This window comes from Labrus mixtus, chromosome 4, assembly GCF_963584025.1.
Source record: "Labrus mixtus chromosome 4, fLabMix1.1, whole genome shotgun sequence".
Lineage (NCBI taxonomy): Eukaryota > Metazoa > Chordata > Actinopteri > Labriformes > Labridae > Labrus > Labrus mixtus.
This window is the reverse complement of record NC_083615.1, coordinates 19,097,032-19,114,671: the sequence shown is the minus strand read 5'-3', so window position 1 is coordinate 19,114,671 and position 17,640 is coordinate 19,097,032. Positions and strand designations below refer to the sequence as shown.

At 42.0% G+C, this 17,640-nt stretch overlaps 2 protein-coding genes across 5 annotated transcripts in view; one reads left to right on the top strand and one right to left on the bottom strand.

Annotated features, from left to right (window-relative positions):
* The window catches only part of itga11b (integrin, alpha 11b), a 41,118-nt gene extending 23,619 nt beyond the window's left edge, over positions 1 to 17,499 (top strand). For 2 of the 3 annotated variants that reach the window (XM_061037062.1, XM_061037064.1), the window contains 18 exons: positions 912 to 1,055; positions 1,143 to 1,346; positions 1,426 to 1,556; positions 2,292 to 2,464; positions 4,581 to 4,720; positions 4,822 to 4,932; positions 5,236 to 5,321; positions 5,405 to 5,609; positions 5,856 to 5,954; positions 6,553 to 6,629; positions 7,062 to 7,145; positions 8,170 to 8,269; positions 12,504 to 12,617; positions 12,937 to 13,023; positions 13,786 to 13,896; positions 14,453 to 14,548; positions 15,707 to 15,820; positions 16,171 to 17,499. In XM_061037062.1, the coding sequence (XP_060893045.1) occupies positions 912 to 1,055; positions 1,143 to 1,346; positions 1,426 to 1,556; positions 2,292 to 2,464; positions 4,581 to 4,720; positions 4,822 to 4,932; positions 5,236 to 5,321; positions 5,405 to 5,609; positions 5,856 to 5,954; positions 6,553 to 6,629; positions 7,062 to 7,145; positions 8,170 to 8,269; positions 12,504 to 12,617; positions 12,937 to 13,023; positions 13,786 to 13,896; positions 14,453 to 14,548; positions 15,707 to 15,820; positions 16,171 to 16,251 (2,157 nt within the window). In that variant the 3' untranslated portion in view covers positions 16,252 to 17,499. The remainder of the gene's footprint in view (positions 1 to 911; positions 1,056 to 1,142; positions 1,347 to 1,425; positions 1,557 to 2,291; positions 2,465 to 4,580; positions 4,721 to 4,821; positions 4,933 to 5,235; positions 5,322 to 5,404; positions 5,610 to 5,855; positions 5,955 to 6,552; positions 6,630 to 7,061; positions 7,146 to 8,169; positions 8,270 to 12,503; positions 12,618 to 12,936; positions 13,024 to 13,785; positions 13,897 to 14,452; positions 14,549 to 15,706; positions 15,821 to 16,170) is intronic. The other variant, XM_061037063.1, reaches the window with a different exon arrangement.
* LOC132973548 (E3 ubiquitin-protein ligase TRIM39-like) lies at positions 8,399 to 12,456 on the bottom strand. 2 transcript variants are annotated; one of them, XM_061037084.1, is made up of 2 exons: positions 11,972 to 12,456; positions 8,399 to 11,570 (listed from the first exon to the last, which is right to left on the bottom strand). In XM_061037084.1, the coding sequence occupies exon 2, from the start codon at positions 10,792 to 10,794 to the stop codon at positions 9,151 to 9,153; it is 1,644 nt and encodes a 547-aa protein (XP_060893067.1). In that variant the 5' UTR covers positions 10,795 to 11,570; positions 11,972 to 12,456; the 3' UTR covers positions 8,399 to 9,150. The 2 variants fall into 2 exon arrangements, with proteins under 2 accessions (XP_060893067.1, XP_060893065.1); XM_061037082.1 differs by having other exon boundaries at positions 8,399 to 10,810.
* Positions 17,500 to 17,640: the final 141 nt, after the last annotated feature.

Below are 17,640 nucleotides of genomic sequence, written 5' to 3'. Positions count from 1 at the left end.
ACACACACACACACACACACACACACACACACACACACACACACACACACACACACACACACACACACACAGAACAGGAGCATGTAGATTTTATTTCTAGTCTTCTGACTGCTCAGATCTCTTTTACACCGCAGGTCACACCTACACATTCACTCACTGATGGTAGAGGCTGCTGAGTAAAGAGTCCATCAGTATTAACTCATCCATTCATACACATTCACACAAGCTACTGTCTTGCCCAAGGCTGCATGAGCTGGGGATCGAATCCCCTGTTTCTGTGCTTAACTTCCTGTCCTAACCTTCCTTCTACCAGAAGGGCCAGAATACTCTCAACTTTAGACAGGACAAACATTCAAAATAAAAGCCAAAAAAACTGTTTATAATGCAAAATAATGGAATTGAAAACGTGTGATTAACTATTGGAATTCAGCAATTAATCGCGATAACAATCTTAATAGTTTGACAGCCCTAATAGATTTTCATGTGAAAAAGGATTCGGGTTAAATAGGAGTACTGATTACGATTCTTTCCTGCAGTAAAGGTTTACAGTCGTGGCTCTGAAATGTGCTCACAGTCTCAAAGTAAACAATGTCTCTGAAGGACGGTTTAGCGGCTGTTTGAGTGCAAAGCAAACTCACATTTGGAGACTATTGGTCTTAACTGTGCTCCAATGTGTGAATCAGTTGGATGGGAAAGTCTCGCTTGTCGTACCTCAACCAGGTTGTCAGCTTCACTGTCATCCACGTTGCTCAAAGTTCTCCCTGTCGCTCACAGGCGTCACATTCACCCGACGCCCCTTCTCCACGCTCCAGTCTCCCTCAACATCAGTTTGTCTTAACGTGCATTATGTAACACACTATAAAGTGTATATTTTGTGTTATTGTTCTTCTTTTGCGTATGTCTTTTTACAGATCGGGTCGTATTTCGGCAGTGAGTTGTTATCGATGGACGTGGATGAAGACGGACTGACAGACGTCCTCCTGGTGGCAGCACCCATGTTCTACAGCCAAGGCTGGGAGAGAGGGAAGGTGTACATCTACACTGTTACACCCCAGGTACACACACACAGGCACACTAACAGCAATTTTACAGAATTTTGAGAAAAGAAATCGAGAAACTAAATCTTAACAATCTCTCTGCAGACATCCTTCATCCTGCAGGGGGCGCTGGAGGTTACTGAGCGCTCTCAGAACTCCAGGCTGGGTTCAGCATTGGCTCAGATACCTGACATGAACGGAGACGGGTTCAGGGAGATGGTGGTAGGAGCACCGCTGGAGGACGACCACCAGGGGGCAGTCTATGTTTTTTACGGTCAGGACAAAACCATCCAACGGCAGTACAGACAGGTGAGTGAAGTTCATCAGGTTCAGAAGGAATTATGTGAATATCTGAGGATGAATCACTGACTTCTTTCTGTCTTTGCAGCGTCTGTCTGCTGCTGGTTTCTCTGCTGGCCTGCTGTATTTCGGTCAAAGTCTTCACGGCGTGTTGGACGTCAACGGAGATGGGCTGGTTGACCTCGCAGTGGGGGCACAGGGAGCTGCCATCATTGTCTGGTTAGACCATCTCACACACAAAAAAACACACATCCAGCACACTTGATATGTAGCTTTGATTGTTGCAAGTCATTTTCTGTTACCATGGCTTAAGTCTTATAAAAATCGTAATAATATGTCTATTTGATATAGCACCTTCACAAAGCGAGGTCACAAAGTGCTTTACAGAATCTGACCAAAACGGTAGGAACAACACTAGAGGAAGTTGTCGGTCATCTGGTCATTAATGGCAGTTTTGCAAAGTTGAAAATGTGTCCTTGTCATCAGTCTAAAAAATGATACAGTTGTATGTCATCGGCATAAGATATACCCTGAAAACTGTTATTAACATGGCCTAGCATATCGAAAGCATGCTAACATGGTGAAGTAAATATGATGAACAATAAACTGTATTATGTCGCCAAGGTAGCATTTTTAGTAGTAAACATTTTCCTGTCGAGTTTATGGTCTCAATCTTCTAGTTTCAGGTCTTCTTCAACACAGCATGAAATGCATTTAATAAATTATGTTTCTATTTAGAGTCTTAGAGACCAGACAGAGGGGGAGAGACCTTTATACAATTAGACTTATTTTTGCCCCCCTGCTGGAAATGAGAAAGAATGCAGTTTAAAACACTGTTCGATTGAATAAGTCTTAAGATATGACCCTCCTTCAATCTCTTATATATGCATAAAATCTCAAATATGCTGATGTACCTCAAAGGTGGCCCTGATTGTCGGTTACGCCCTTCCCCAGGTCTCGTGGTGTGGTGAGGATTCAGGCCAAGCTGACCTTTGAACCTGAGAAAGTCAACATCTTTAACAAAGACTGTCGGCGAGGAGGGAAGGAGGTCACCTGCATGTCTGTCATTGTGTGCCTGACTCTGGACTCCATGACAAAGACCAGGACAAAGACCAGAGCGGATGTTGGTAGGTTTCTGCTGGACTTCTTTGCTTGGTTGTTTCAGATTCAACCGATGAGAGCAGTAATGAAATAGTAAACTCCCAGTCCAGGCACACTTCCCAAAGCAGGTTCAGGTTTATTATCGCAACATTTTCATTTACAGTCCATTAAAAGCTCTGGCTGTTGCAGAGCTAGATCTTTATGCACATTGGCGAATAACACAGACAACATGACAGCTACTTTACTTACTGTGTGTCTTATTTTGAGTCATTATGGTCGGATACAGACAGAACACTCTGGGATTTCTAGATAATGGAATGCGGGGATCGATTATTCGTGCTTGAGCAACTGTACTGTGCTGAAGCACAACTCTTCCAAGCATGGAGGAAACACACCAGCTATCCGCCCAGAAATGTCCCGAGTCAACCAAAACAAACCAGAACAGTAAAATCCGGTCAGAGGACAGGGTCTCTGCAGACACAGTCACCACCACACATGTATGGAGGCCCAGAAGAGATGATGGAGCAGCTTTACTTTAGGATAAGTCTGTGTTTCATTTTGAAGGAGAAAGCAGCTGACTCTACCTTTAAATTACTGTTTTTATCCCAATGGAGTCTGGTGTGTTTGCAGAGAGTGATGTAGCAGCTATTTATGGTCCAAAAATCATCTTCCTCTGTAACAAAAAGGTCTCTCTGTAGTGTAATGTTGTCAGACACTTCTGAGTCTGTCAGGGACAAAAACAACAACTTCAGTGGACGTACTATGATTGAGCACATTTGTCTTAGCAAGTGAGCACTGGAACAATTCTAAACTTTTTGAAGTAGTTTGTTTTAGAGCCCAAAATATGCACAATAATAAGGCCCAAGTACTGTAATACCCGCATCAATTCTTATCTTCTCAGTAGCAGGTTGTTGTTGTTCTTCCAATAAAGTGAAAGTGAGTGTTGAATTCTGTCTGGATATTAAACAGAAATATGTCCGGTCCTTCAGCTGTATGGACATTTGTGGCTAGAGTATCAGTATCCTCCAGATGTTTGGTTTTCTGATCGTATTGTGTGCGGAAAGTCTTGTCATGGTCTGTTCCTCAGTGAAGCTGTTGTCGTGTCTCTGGCTAATTAGCTGCAGATGTGCGGGCCGGCTGCATGGAAACCTCGCTAACATGCTAACTGCAGCCAGCCCCTTTTTAAAACACCTCCATCACTTCATACCTTCATACCTTCCTCTCCTCATTCTCCCCATCAGCTCCTCATCTTGCCTCGATCATCTGGAGCGGATTAGACACACATACACACACAGAAATTAAGACACATACAGAGAGAGAGCATGCATGTCCACACGCCAACACGCCACATGGTATCAAACAAACACACTTCAATGGACGGATAGAGGAAACAGGAGGTTGAATATCTGACCTTTCCTATTCAGATTTACTACAGTGATTTGTTGAAGTGCAGACGTGGCGTTCCTCAAATGAACTGTGTTGGACTGAAGCTGCTGACTTCAGCTCTCCGTGTGCTCATAAATAAAAAACCCAGCTCCAGTTGCACAGATGAGTTCGACTCTGCAGCAGCGACATAGAGCAACCAATTAGGAAGCAGCCGACACCTGTTAGTTTGCCATGATAACTGGCGGGGGAGACAGCTCTCTCAGATGTTTTGAATTTGGACTGAAGTACCCATTTTAAACACAAGGCGTCAACAAGGCTCTTATATTGAACTTTGAATGGGAATATTTGCCTCCAGAGATTGCATTGCAGCCATAACAGTCTGTTTTAGGCTGCAAGCTTTAGCAATCTATTAGATAATTTATAAAACGTTTACATGACTGCAAAGAAGAGAAAAGGTGATGCAATAGAGATTCTTGTATTCTTGTTATCAAATGTTTTCACCTAATTCTCAGTACATTCACGTAACAATATTCAGTGGAAACTCTTATTCATGTTTTATTTGGCCAACTCTCCAGAAAAACCCTTAAAACTTCCACATTTGGAAACAGGACAAGATGTATTTGCACTTATCAGCACGCCAGGTGACATCACTTTGTTTCATATCACCTGAAAGACCAGTAAAATCTGTGTGTTGTTCTGCTGCAACTGAGCTGGATAAGACTGGTTTGTCTCTCTCTCCCCTCCTCCCTGTCCCAGCCGCGTGGTACAGTCTGGTGTTAGATGAGAGGCGTTTTCCTCCTCGAGCCGTTCTGGACGAATCAGCTCGACAGCAGCCCAGGAGTCTGTTTCTGCAGGCTGGTGTTCAGAGCTGCCAGCGTCTCGGCTTCTCCATCCAGGTCAGAATAAGACCCAATAAACCAAACTGAAGCACACATGTTATCTGACTTCCATTTAGTGTGAATCAGACACACAAACTTTATCTTTGTTTTCTCTAAAGGAAACAACAGATTATGGACGTCCCATTTCTGTTGTCTTGGAGACGGGTCTGCAGAGCCCAGATGAGGGGCCTGTGTTGGATCCTGATTGGCCGAGCATCCTGAGGGCTGAGGTGAGAAATGTCAGGGTCCTACACTGTGAAAAACAAGAGACGTAGCCACCTTGAGAGCCAGTAGTGACCACATTTGAAAAAGAAGTGGAGCTGCGGAGGTGTGAGGGGTTGGAAAATGGACATTTTAAAATTGGACTCTATGGGGATTGATGCCCTGCAGGAGACAGCCCCTAGTGGCCGCTTAAAGAATTGCAGCTGCCTAATTTCTCATACAAATGCATTTCCTTCTTTTGCTCTGAATACATTTGCTGTCATGTTTTTTAATGTTGCCTCATCATACAAAATATTTGTTCCTTGCTGTAGCTTCCTTTCTGGAACGGCTGTGAGCAGGAGGACACCTGCGTTCCTGACCTTATCCTGGACAGTCACACTGACCTCATGGATATTCAGTGAGTAACGGGTCTTTATAAGCACACCCATTTTAATATGATGATGTACCAAGCAGGTAACTGTCTCTGTGTTTCATCTGAAGGCAGTTCTGCAGCTCCAGGGAGCGGGCCACCTGGTCAGCCTGCAGCCATCAGGGGGCATCAGAGTACTCGGTGTACTTGGTGGAGACCGGGCGGAGGAGGGTGATGGTGTTTGCTCAACTGGAGAATCAGGGAGAGAACGCCTACGGAGCATCCATTCAGATATCCACCTCCTCCAACCTCCTCTTCTCTAGCCTCATAGTCAAGGTGTGATAGTGCTCTGTCCTTCAATCACAAATATCCAATATTATGTATCTTGCTTGCCTGACTGTTTCAGTGCATCAGAGTTTTCCAAGCTGCTGTGCAACATGTTGGTTTATTGTTTGGCACATTTCAGTGACTTCTACAAATTCCTAATCCCAAGCAATGACCAAGCCAAGACCTTGATTTATGCCATATTTTTGTAATCTGAGGGGGAAAATTACTCTATTGGCTTCTTTTTTTCTCGTACAGGACCAGTCAGACATTCAGATTGAATGCTACTCCCAGGACAGACCAGCCAATCAGAGGAGCTGTAACATCAGCGCTCCATTCATGAAGTCCTTGTCTCAGGTAGGTGTGCATTTGTCTGCAGTTTTTTTTATAACTATAACAGCAGACGGCTATTAAACAGTTGTTATTACACCATCTCACTGCAGTTATACAGTCAGTCTAATGATAGTGTTTAAGCAGAGCGGGAATATGCACAGACAAACAGCCATTGACTTAATCCATCATTAGCCTAATGGTCGTCCTGTAAACACGATCACGGCCCCGCCCTTCACTGTAAGGCCCCTTGAGGGTCCACTTTACAGATGACTGTCTGTATGAAGTCCACTTTATTGGTCCAGACTGTGGTGTAGATTGTTGTTAGCTTCATTTTAACAAGGTGAGATGAAGCCGAGGGAAACGGCTTCAGTCGGCTCACAGAGATGAGGGGACACTTTGAGGATGTGCAAAAGAGATGATTATTTTAAAATGATAGACGGGGCCTGTCCCAAATAAAGGCAGGGTCATTTAATTGACAAAAGTAAGTTAAAGCCTTGGCTATTAATTGAAGTTTTACGTTAAGCTTTTAAATGTATTGTGGATAAAAATCATATTTCGCTTTTAGAAATTGTTGAAAAAAAAGCATAATACTACCTGAAACCCTCTCTCCTTCTCTCTCCAGGTATCTTTCCGTCTTGAGTTTGAGTTCAGCCGTTCTGTGTTCCTGGATCACTTACGAGTCGTCATGGCAACCAGCAGGTGAGACAGTTAGTGAAAGTGAGAAATGATCGGGCGAAGGTTTGGGTAGTATAGATCTATGAATTAAGTCTCTATCTGAACTCTTTTAGATGACATTGTGGAGATTACTACATGATTGAGGTCTCAGCTACTTTTTCGATGCGCACACTCATTCTTGATTTTGGTTCATGTGAGGACTATGTGTTCGGGTGATGGTTAGGGTGCCCTATGAGTATAGAAGTATTAATATGTCTCTTTCTGTACTTCATCAAACCCCATAGTGTTCATAACTATATGATCACATGGTTACTGTTTGAGGACTCAGTTATCTTTTGGGGGACACGCACTCATTCTTGATTTAGGTTCATATGAGGACAATGTAATATTTTCGTCTTTATGGCATCCTCACGAGTCTGTATGTCTTTTTTTTTTTTTTTTACGTTTTTTACTCAGTGAAGGAGAAGAGGGTTACCCGGACGACAACATCAATGACATCTTCCTCCCTCTAAAGTACCAAACTGACCTCCTCTTCACCAGGTGAGACATTAAAAAAGCTTTAAACTCATCATGTAAATTAAGCGAGAATAGGTTTAAGTATATCAACTCCAGTAGTACGCATCTGAAAAAATAAAAACGTTCCAAATTATCAGCTACCAATTTCCAGCTTATGAATGTTACTCAGTTTAAACATTTTTAAATCACTAAGACCTGTGATGGATTTGTGTATGAATAATCATATCCCCCATTTTCATAGCAGAATAAACACCATTATTTTTTCTTATGGTGTGCAAAAGGACAAGCTCTTTTTTATTAATAACGTATAGCGCCCTCTGCTGAATCATAAAGAAAACTACATCAAACTGTTGTTGGGAACGTAACACAGTCTTTTACTTTTTTGGATAATTGGCAGCATTAAAGGTTGGATATGAACCTTCACATCACATTCAAACACAACTTTGAATGTTAGACTTTAGAGTTTAGACTTTATTGTCCCCATGGGGAAATTCCTTTTCACAACACCGTTCCTGTCCAAACAGACAATTTCCAACAAAGAACAGTACATACACGGAACACAGAGTATAATATAAACAGAGTTAAACAACAATCAACCCACTCTGGTCTGTTCAACGAGGCCTTTTGTTTAGGGCCGCTTTAACAGCAGGGATCAGGCTTTTCCCAGGACGAGCCCTTCTGCAACTCTATGCTCTGTACCTCCGTCCTGAGGGAAGTGGGGTAAAGTGGTTGTTCAGTGGATGTGTGATGTCCTGTTCTATTGAGGTTACAATGCATGTGAATGTGAAAAGAGACAGCCCTGTTGTGGACCCATATGTAGTTGAAATCTGATCTCAACAAGGAGAATAAACTGATTGCACATCCAATATCACTAATGTTATAAATTTAAATGTGAATTTCATTCTTCATTAAATGTGATTTAAAGCCTGAAACCAGCTGGGATTCATATACTTTTTTTGGGGGGGACAACACTTTAAAAATAGCACTAATGAGACTGAAATGTATATGTCATTAAAAAACTCTTCTTCTCCTCTCATATCCTGTTCAGAGATCCAAACCCTCCTCGATTTGAAATCAGAGCTGACGGATCGTCTTCATCGAGGGACCAACAAGACAGCAGCTCTTTCACCTTCAACCTCACTTATTATGTGAGTATTAAAAACGGAATCTTCTTGTTGCACAAGTCCAGAACAGTTACAGGAAATACCTTCTTTAAACAAAATGATACCATGTGAAACAAACTCCAACATATAAAAACTTATTCTAGCAACAAAAAATGTACTTTGTATTATTTTATTTAAAACAAAAGGACAGGTACCAAAAGCAGTAACACATACAGAAACGTATAAGACAACCACACATTTATGATAAGTGCATATACTTCTTACACCTTAATAATCTTTTTCTGAATATCAATCAATCTTAAGGCCGGTAATACAGTCATGACTACACCAAGGATACATTACATAAAATATACCATTGTAGTTACAATTGTGATTAGTGGTAATTAGACAATTCTGTCACAAAGAAATATAAAATCCAAAAACACAGAATCAGAAAATGAAACAATCTATACCCGTAAAACCTGAATAAATGAACATTCAATCATCAATTACAGGCCATTTGGAGATTTTCCCTTCATGACATCACAAAGGGCAGTAACCCCTCCCCCAGGTGGGTGACACTCCCACAGCTAGGTGTTTGTTCTGCCCTGAGTCTGCCTTCTCACTGTAAACAATAGGACATGGAGCGAGAAAGCCCGAAACACCCAAGTCCTTCCAGAGAGGGGGCGTGGTCAAACACAGTTCATTTACATTTAAAGGTACAGACACAGAAACAGCCTGTTCTGAGCAGGGCTGAAATAGAGGGGTTTATAGACATGATCAAATACAGGATCAGAGTGGATTTAGAACAAGAAACTTCACACACATGTTTTGAGGAGCTCTGAGACTTATTTACACTGGTTATAAAGGAGTATAATATGTGACCTTGAAGTAATAGTAAATTTTTCTGTAGAAATCCAAATATTCTACTGTGTGTGATTGACATGAGAGATGATCAGAGGGGCTGAGTTTTTACCACTAAGATTAACATCAGGACTAAAGTATGGGTAGAGTTTCTCAGTGAATGAACAGCCAGTAAAAAAGTAAATAGGAGCTGTAGCATCAGCGTCATAAAAAGAGACCACACCCTCCTCATAGTCCACAAACACTCCCACATTCTCAAGCTGTGACTTCAGGGAGAGTCGGACTGGAGGGCCAGCAAGAGCGTAGAGCTTGCTTTCATTTTTCAAACATATCGTCCAGTAACCATTGTGAGGATTCAGTGTAATTGTCCCCTTCCTATTGATTGACTCTCTGGCCACTCCTAAATCCCAGTCAGTTTTCCCTCTGACCTGTACCTCAAAGTAAAATCTGCCCGAAGAGAATCTTTCTTTTGATAGGACACAGGGACAAGTGGCAAATCTCTCTGGACTGTCTGAGAGATTCTTCTTCACATTACTACAGTAGACTTGTTTCCAATCATCAGACAGGATGAGGTTGGGGTGTGCTGTATCTGGATTAAGAGTCAAATCCACTGCATAATCCTTGATTCTCTTCATCTCAGCCTCAAACACCTTCTTCATATGTCTACTGAGTGTCTCCTCCAGTTGCCCCACCACTCTCCCAATAGTCCCATCATAAAAAGGTGGCAGGACATTGACTCCTATCCAGTCCTTTGTGGGTGGAATAGTATTCAAAGATGGGAAGCTTTGTAGGACATGGAGTTGGTCCTCAGAACGTGAGAGCTGCTCCAACTCAACACTTCTCTTCTTCAGCTTGGAGATTTCCTGTTCCAGGTCTTTGATGAAGCCTTCAGCCGCTATCTCCGTCTCTTTCTGCTTCCTTTTGACCGTGTCAGTGAGCTTGTTTAGGCTACTTTCAACGGATTCCATCAGAGCCAAAAAGACCTGAACACCTTCTGCGATCTCTCTGTCTGAATCCTCCTGACTGAGCACCACTCTGCTTTTGATATCCTGTATCTTCAGTGTTCTCTCCTCGATCATCTGCTGAATTTCAGCCTCTGTCTTCCCCAGCTCTGGCTTCTTTTCTTCATATTCTTCTTTTAGAGGAACAACATTATGCGTCCTGTGGTCTGAAACAGAACAGAGCAAGCAGACGAACGTCTGGTCGTTCTTACAGAACAGCTCCAGCAGTTTGTCATGTTTCGTACACATCCTGTCCTCCAGGTTCTTCACGGGGTCAATCAGCTGATGTCTTTTAAGAACTGACATTGTCAGATGAGACTTCAGGTGAGTCTCACAGTAAGAAACCAGACATACCAGGCAGGACTTCCGGGCCTTCAGTTTGGCTCCAGTGCAGACGTCACAGGGAACTTCTCCTGGTTTGGCAATATGTAGTTTTAAGCTGCTGCTGCTGCTGCTGGTTCTCTGTTCAGATGACTGTCTGAACTGTTCAGCCATCTCACAAATGAAAGTATTGACCTTCATGTCAGGTCTTCCATAGAAGACCTCTTGACAGTTGGGACACCTATTACTCGAATTCCAGTGTTCAGTGATGCAGGTTTTACAGTAGTTATGTCCACATGGTATGGTGACTGGATCAGTGAACACATCCAGACAGATGGAGCACAGGAACTGATGTTCAGTCAGCACAAAGCTGGCAGCAGACATGTCTACACTGAGATCTCTGAAATAAACAATATAGATATGTCATTAAGAATGTCAATTTGAATAACAAGTTATTTTAAATCCACAAGGAAATTCTTTAAGCCTGTCCCAAAAGGCAACTGGACTTAGTTGAAGGTCTTGAAGATGTTTCACCTCCCATTCGAACGGCTTCATCGAAAGGATTCTAAACTGGTGGATGGACCTTTTGAATATAAGCTTTCAGGGTCATGGAGGCAATTAAGGTGGGTGGCAACCATACCTGGGCCTTAAACAAGACCTCTAAGAAAAACGGTAACAACAGAGATTCTCAGTTATGGTAAATTAGACTCTTGAGCTCAAGCTTCAATCGGAGAAGAAGACAACAATAAATGACACAGAATTGTAGCCTCAGTCTGTTGGTAGTGGCAATGCTAGTAGGGTTGTGGTAGACGCTAAGGGCTTTGTGTTAGAGTAGTTAGTTTGGTCCATTGCAAACCACCCAACACAAACAGACAGACACTGGTCCACCAAAGGACAAAATCCCAGTAGATCCCAGTAAAACAGAGTAATGTAGTTTAGAAAATAAAATGCAATGAAGAATGCAGAGGCTTATACATTGGGGAAAGTAAACAACCCCTTTGACACAAGAGCTGGCGCAGGTGGTGGAGCGTAACCAACTAGAAATAGTTAGACTCATGCCCATCCACAAGTCCTGGAGAGGGGCTGGTCTCAAGGTGAGAGGAACCAAGCCGGTGTGGGGATACTCACAAGCCCCCAGCCGAGCCCCCCTGGTGGCCTCCCTGCAACGGCAAGTTAAAAAGTAAAAGGCTCTGACAGTTGTTTATGCTTCTGCACCCAACTGCGCTCTAACAAAGTTTAAACTTCAGTCCATTCTTTTTTCTCTAAAATTGATAAGAAATGAAGAAGCCTTCCCTTTGAGAAACATCTCTAAGAACTTCAACTAGGTCCAGTTGCCTTTCAGATCAAGTTACATTTACATCAAATACATTTCCATTTGATTACCATTTATTGGTAACACAACTACACAGTGCATAGTGAAATGTTCTTGATGCCTGCCCAGCCACAAATTACACACATCATACCCATGAAATACATTTCAGATACAGGCACAGGCACCATCTTTACTATTCACGTTTAGTGTTCAAGTTGTGAAATGGTCAAATTTAAAAGCTGTACTCACCAGTGACTGGCAGTCTCTACTGTGTTGTTGCAAAAGGTTCAATTCAGTTAACGTTGTCTTTGGAGAGAAATGGAGACTCGCCTGCATGTATGATGTGGCTCAGTACGTTTGAGATGAGGAATGTGATGTCAAAACTGTCGTGACAGTGTTGCTCCGCCTCTTTCTGCTTTGCAAATGAGGATTTAGTTGCTTGTCAGGTTTGACTGATCTGTTATCTCCTTTTGGCACAAGGTGATTCTTATCGGGAAAGAGCACGAAAGCTATGTAAAAAAAAGCCTTGTGATAACCGTTTCAAATGATTTTTTCAGTTATTCTTTCTTAAGACAGACAAAAACAAAAGTACAGACTGCTGCTCATGTTGCAAGTAGCACTGGAGTGCAATGACGTTTAAAATCAATCTGGCCAAGCTCAAAGCGTTGGCAGTTATGTGGTGACTTTGAACTTGCTTTTCCTCTGACATATTTTAACACATTTCTAGTTAACAATAAAAGACAGTTTTATTTACATTTCCATCTTTTTCATCTGCATGCAGATCCAGAACTTGGGCATCTTCTCAGTGCAGGATATCCTGTTCAGAGCTGACATCTGGGCTGTGACAGGATCGGGGAACCAGCTGGTGAACATCACAGACTACACCATCGAGCAGGTAAACAGAGAAATCCATCCTTCCATTGTTTATACCGCTTAACCCATTCGGGGTCGGTGATCCCAGCTGTCATTGGGTGAGGTTACACCCTGGACTGGTTGCCAGTCAATCATAAGGCTGACATATAGAGACAGACAACCAGTCAACATTTAACCTAACGAGGATAGCTATGGACTGTAAGAGGAAGCTGGAGTACCTGGAGGGAACTTTTGTGTTTCATGTCTCCTGTGACAAAGATATGCATCTTTAGAAATTAACCCTAACCCTCACCCTATGTCACTTTCCTATTTCAAACCCTCCCTCCTCTTCTTCCTCTCAGCAGGTAGCTGGGTCTCACTGCATGCTGCCTCAACAGAGAACAAGCAGTCGGGTTACAGCTGAGGATTTGTCTCCTCTGTCACAGCTGGTAAGAAAGTCAAAGTTCAACACTGATTTATCTCTTCATCTGTCAATCAATCTCGGCGTTGCGGCTGTTGCTTAGCTAGCCCAGCTAATCATATTAACAGTACCTGCTGCTTAATGACAGGTAGACGAGCTGTCGTGCCAAAAAAGGAAGTCTTGATTTTGATCGGTATGCCATTTTTTTGTTTTCCTCCTCCATGGACTCGAGCAAACACCATGTGAGTCAGACGAGTGTTGCGGGAGCGCACATGAAAAGGAAGATTCGAAAATTCTTCCAGTTTTGCAGATGAAGAACTTAAAGTAATGAGATATTTGTTTGATTAGTGACGGTAGCATGGCCATTGAAGTTAGCAACAATACTGCGTTAGCTAGAAAAACAAAACACCAGGCATGGAACAAAATACACTAACAAACTAAAGAAGCTATCTCCTTAGGATATTAAAGTTCAACCCAAAACATATTAAGGTCACAGTGGTGGTGACTTGTCAATCACAGGAAGCCCCACCCTAAGATTTGAAACTAGAGATAGAGACCAAAAAGTCATTAGGAAAATGTTTAATGAGAGAATAAATCGACTGACATCTTATCATTAACTTCTACATATTCTTGCTCAAGAAAGCTGCCGCCCCCTGCTGGCCATCGGAAAGATTGCAGTTTCACTTTTAGAAACAAGAGGTTATGTCCACTTCATACATACAGTCTATGGTCCAACAAACATGCAGGACTCCAATTTTGTGTTTATTTTCTTCTTTGTGTCTTTGTGCAGAACCACAGTAACAGCGTGAGCGTGGCGGTGCAGTGCAGACTGAACCTGCCGGCGTCCAGAGAGATGAAAGTAACACTCCGAGGAAAACTTCAACTTCCTGCTCTGCTCGCGGTGAGCCTGAATAAAATAAAGAGAATCTCACATGAATCTAAACTTCTATAGTTCAAATTAAAGAGACATTTATCTGTATTTTTATTTTTTAATCCTCACCTTCACAATTATTCTGTTTAACTCTGGTTTATTCTTTGGCTACATTCTTCTAAACTCTAACTTTGTACTCTGCACGTATTGTAATGTAATCATAGGAAAATAAACACCATGCATCTACTGAAATTGTGCATGCAATTCTTCTGTGCAATAATCTGAACAAAGTTCTGACTGTTTTGTCTTTGTTCAGTTCTCTTGTTTTTAATCACTTGATTTCTCTCTCTCTTTCTTTAATCTGACTTCTGAGCTGCTAAACATGTAAACGCCCTGACACACCAATCGCTCACCGCCGGTCCACCTAGGGCTGACAGTGAGCGATCTCCTTTGTGTGTCAGGGCCTTAAATGTCCCCTTAGTGAAGGATGAAGGAAGTCTGCCTTGTATTTTCTTTCTTCTATAATCTATTGTTGTGCTTTTCAAAGTATTAGATGTGTGAATGTTTCACTGTCGACCTGTTTCAGGTAAGCTTCCGGTCCTTGGAGTTACTGACCGCAGCGTCCATCCAGCTGGAAGCTTCCAGTCCCATGTTTCTCCAGGAGGACCGACCTGTCAGACAGGTAACTCTTTATACAACATGAACTCAAACTAACAAGGAAATACACTCATAATCAAGCAAGATCATCGAAATTAATCTGCTTTTTTTTTGTCTTTTTGAAATAATTGACCACCTAAAATTTCAACCAAAGCATAACCTAAGAAGATGATATAAGATAAGTTATACAGAAGATAGAACAATTCCACAGAATCAAAATATTCAGCAACAGCAGGCAGTTTGCAGAAGAGGAGGGAAAAATAAACAATTTCACAGAAATGGATTTCAGTGCACACCAATGTCCACAGATACATATTTCTACATGCATACTTCATGGCAGCATACAGGTGAGTATTTTAGAGATGTTGAGCAGGTAGTTATTAGGATACTGGTGTTTTCTTTTTGCTCTATTTCTATGAACCAAAGTAACAGTTTTAAGATTGAGCAGATGTGTAACTGTGCTGCCATCTGCTGTTGGCTTTGTGTCATTACATCCAGTCAAACAGGACCTTACTATTTCATCAGACATAAGGAAACATGTCTTTCTTAGTCAAGTCAAGTCACATTTATTTATAAAGCACACTTAGGGCTGGGGGGTTGGATGAATTTTACTGCCTTTGGAAAGAAACTGTTTCTCAGTCTGAGAAGAGCTAGTGTCCAGTGTGGGTTGGTTTATTTCATGATACAGCTGTTTGTCCTTTTTTTGCCTGGCCGGTGTATACATCGCTGAGGGCTGGTAGTCTAGTCCCAATCACCCACTCTCCTGCCCTCACCACCCGCTGTAGTCCCTCCTGTCCTCTGCTGATCAGCTGTGAACTACACAGTGCAGCAGTAGACCAGGACACTGTCAATGGTGGCCCGGTAAAAGTTGATTAGCAGGAGTTGTGGAGATGAGCCTGTCTCAAATTCCTGAGAAGACCCCTTTATAATTTTACACCCTTTAACCCTTAACCTCCAGTGAGTTGACGCGTCATGATTTAATGTTTAATGTGATGATTATGTTAAGAAAATAATTAGCTCTGTTTGGTCGATAAAGTGGATTAATCCTCCGCTGTTTACCGGATTATTTCCCACCTGGACATTTAATTTATTCCATCATGTCGGAGGCGTGGAGCCGTCAGGAGGTCAGAGGGGAACAGATTAGATTCAGTGTGTGGATGATGTGAATGTTTTCTATGTGCAGATAATCCTGGAGCTCAGGAAGGAGGAGGATTACAGCATCCCTTTTTGGATTATACTGGGGAGCTCACTGGGAGGCCTGCTGCTCCTGGCTTTACTGGTTCTGGCCCTGTGGAAGGTACTCCACACACACACACACACACACACACACACACACACACACACACACACACAGTTCCCACACCATAGGGAGGCCACATGAGGCTAACAACAAAGCACAACCTGAAGTTAGACCCAATAAAGCTCCACAATGAACCTTTAAAAAAACACTTCACTTGAGGTCTGTTGAGGTTACGGTCATGCAGTTGTGTGAAGTGTAATCTTTATCATGTAATGCTTTTTATGACGTGTGCTGCTGCCTTCTTGGCCAGGTCACCCTTGTGAAAGAGATCCTGATCTCAATGGGTTATTTACCTGGTTAAATAAAGGTTAAATAAAATAAAAAAGTAATCTCTGCTTCCTCCTCAGCTCGGCTTCTTCAACAGACGGAGGAGACAGGAAGAGGAGGAGCAGCCGGTAGCCAATGGGAAGGCAGCAGAGGAGCTATAACGTGCAGGCGACAATGATGCTGCGTCGGTCGATTCTTGTCAACTTTTAAAGTCGACTCCTGCACCTGAATGGGTTCGATCCCCACAGGTGTTTGGAGTTTGACGCCACTGAGAGGTTCAAATGACTGAAGGCAGACAAAAATCAGACGCTTTGAGCTGGTAAAGGTTTAATGACGGAGGATAAGAGGCGCATTAAAAAAACAACTAATGTGAGATGTGACTTTAAACTCAGAGTTCTGACCTCGTTTACAGATTAAAATAATGAAAAGGAAGAAAGAAAGTTAAGGAAGTCAGAAGTATGACTTTGTGGGATGAAAAAAATAATAAGTGCAAACGATCAAAATAAAGCAGAATTAGGATTTTTATTTATAGAATAAAGTTTGGATTCAGGTCCAAATTTCAAACTTCAAATCTTACAGGTCCAATCAGTGAGATGTGTAGTGAGTGAAATGATAAAGTGAGCTTACTATATGATCAGACATTAAGGAAACATGCTATGTTGAAGTGCTGGCTTCTCTGACAACAATGCAGCAGCCAGTATGTCCTCCTTCTAACTTTAGATTCTGGTCCTGAATGCTCTGGATTTGTTTGGACCAGAGGACTGGGAGCCTCATTCGCCAACACGTTGGACTTTACGAGTTGATGAGAATCACCTGAATGCATCACAAGCCTTCATCGTCACTCAGGGATCCTGATGCCCCGCCCCTAAAACCTTTGTTAACCTGAAAAGGATCTGAATGCAGCCTCCTGTCCGCTCGGCTGTAAAGATGTTTTATGACAACATTTAAAGTCAACAACTAAGAAATGATGTCTGAGTACATACCCGGAGTTCTGACGCTCAGTCTTCTGACAGGAATGAGTTTGATAAAATGTTTAATTCACATAATAATAATAATGAAAATCAAAACCAACTTAGATTAAAAGAATGTCATAGAAATAGCCGACACAACACACGACTACCTACGATGGCTGATTTCATTCTTTTTTATACTAATGTAAACTGTAAATGCATCTTATGGACGCTTCCTGTATATTATTTCAAAATTTATATCTGACGCACTTTTGTTGTATAAAGACAAACTTGAACTTTTTGTAAATACACTCATGTTTGATGTATGAAGGACTGTGACATTACAGTTTGACATGAAGCTGTAGTTTTTACAGTCTGTACTGATGTGTGACGCTGTCGGCGTTTTAAATGTTCGCTTCTTTTGTTAATAAAGGAATAAAGCGTGAAATGTAAAAGTGGCATCTGAATGAAAACATCCTTCTAATGCAAAATATAATTGAAGAAATGTGAATATCAACTATTTAATCATTCTATTAAAATGTTCCCTGTAATCCGTCTGAATCAGCCCTCTGCTTGGATCAGGAGGATCCAGATCTATGT

Bases quoted from the DNA above. Each gene is read 5' to 3' on its own strand.
- LOC132973548 (XM_061037084.1), bottom strand. From the start codon at position 10,794: ATGTCTGCTGCCAGCTTTGTGCTGACTGAACATCAGTTCCTGTGCTCC.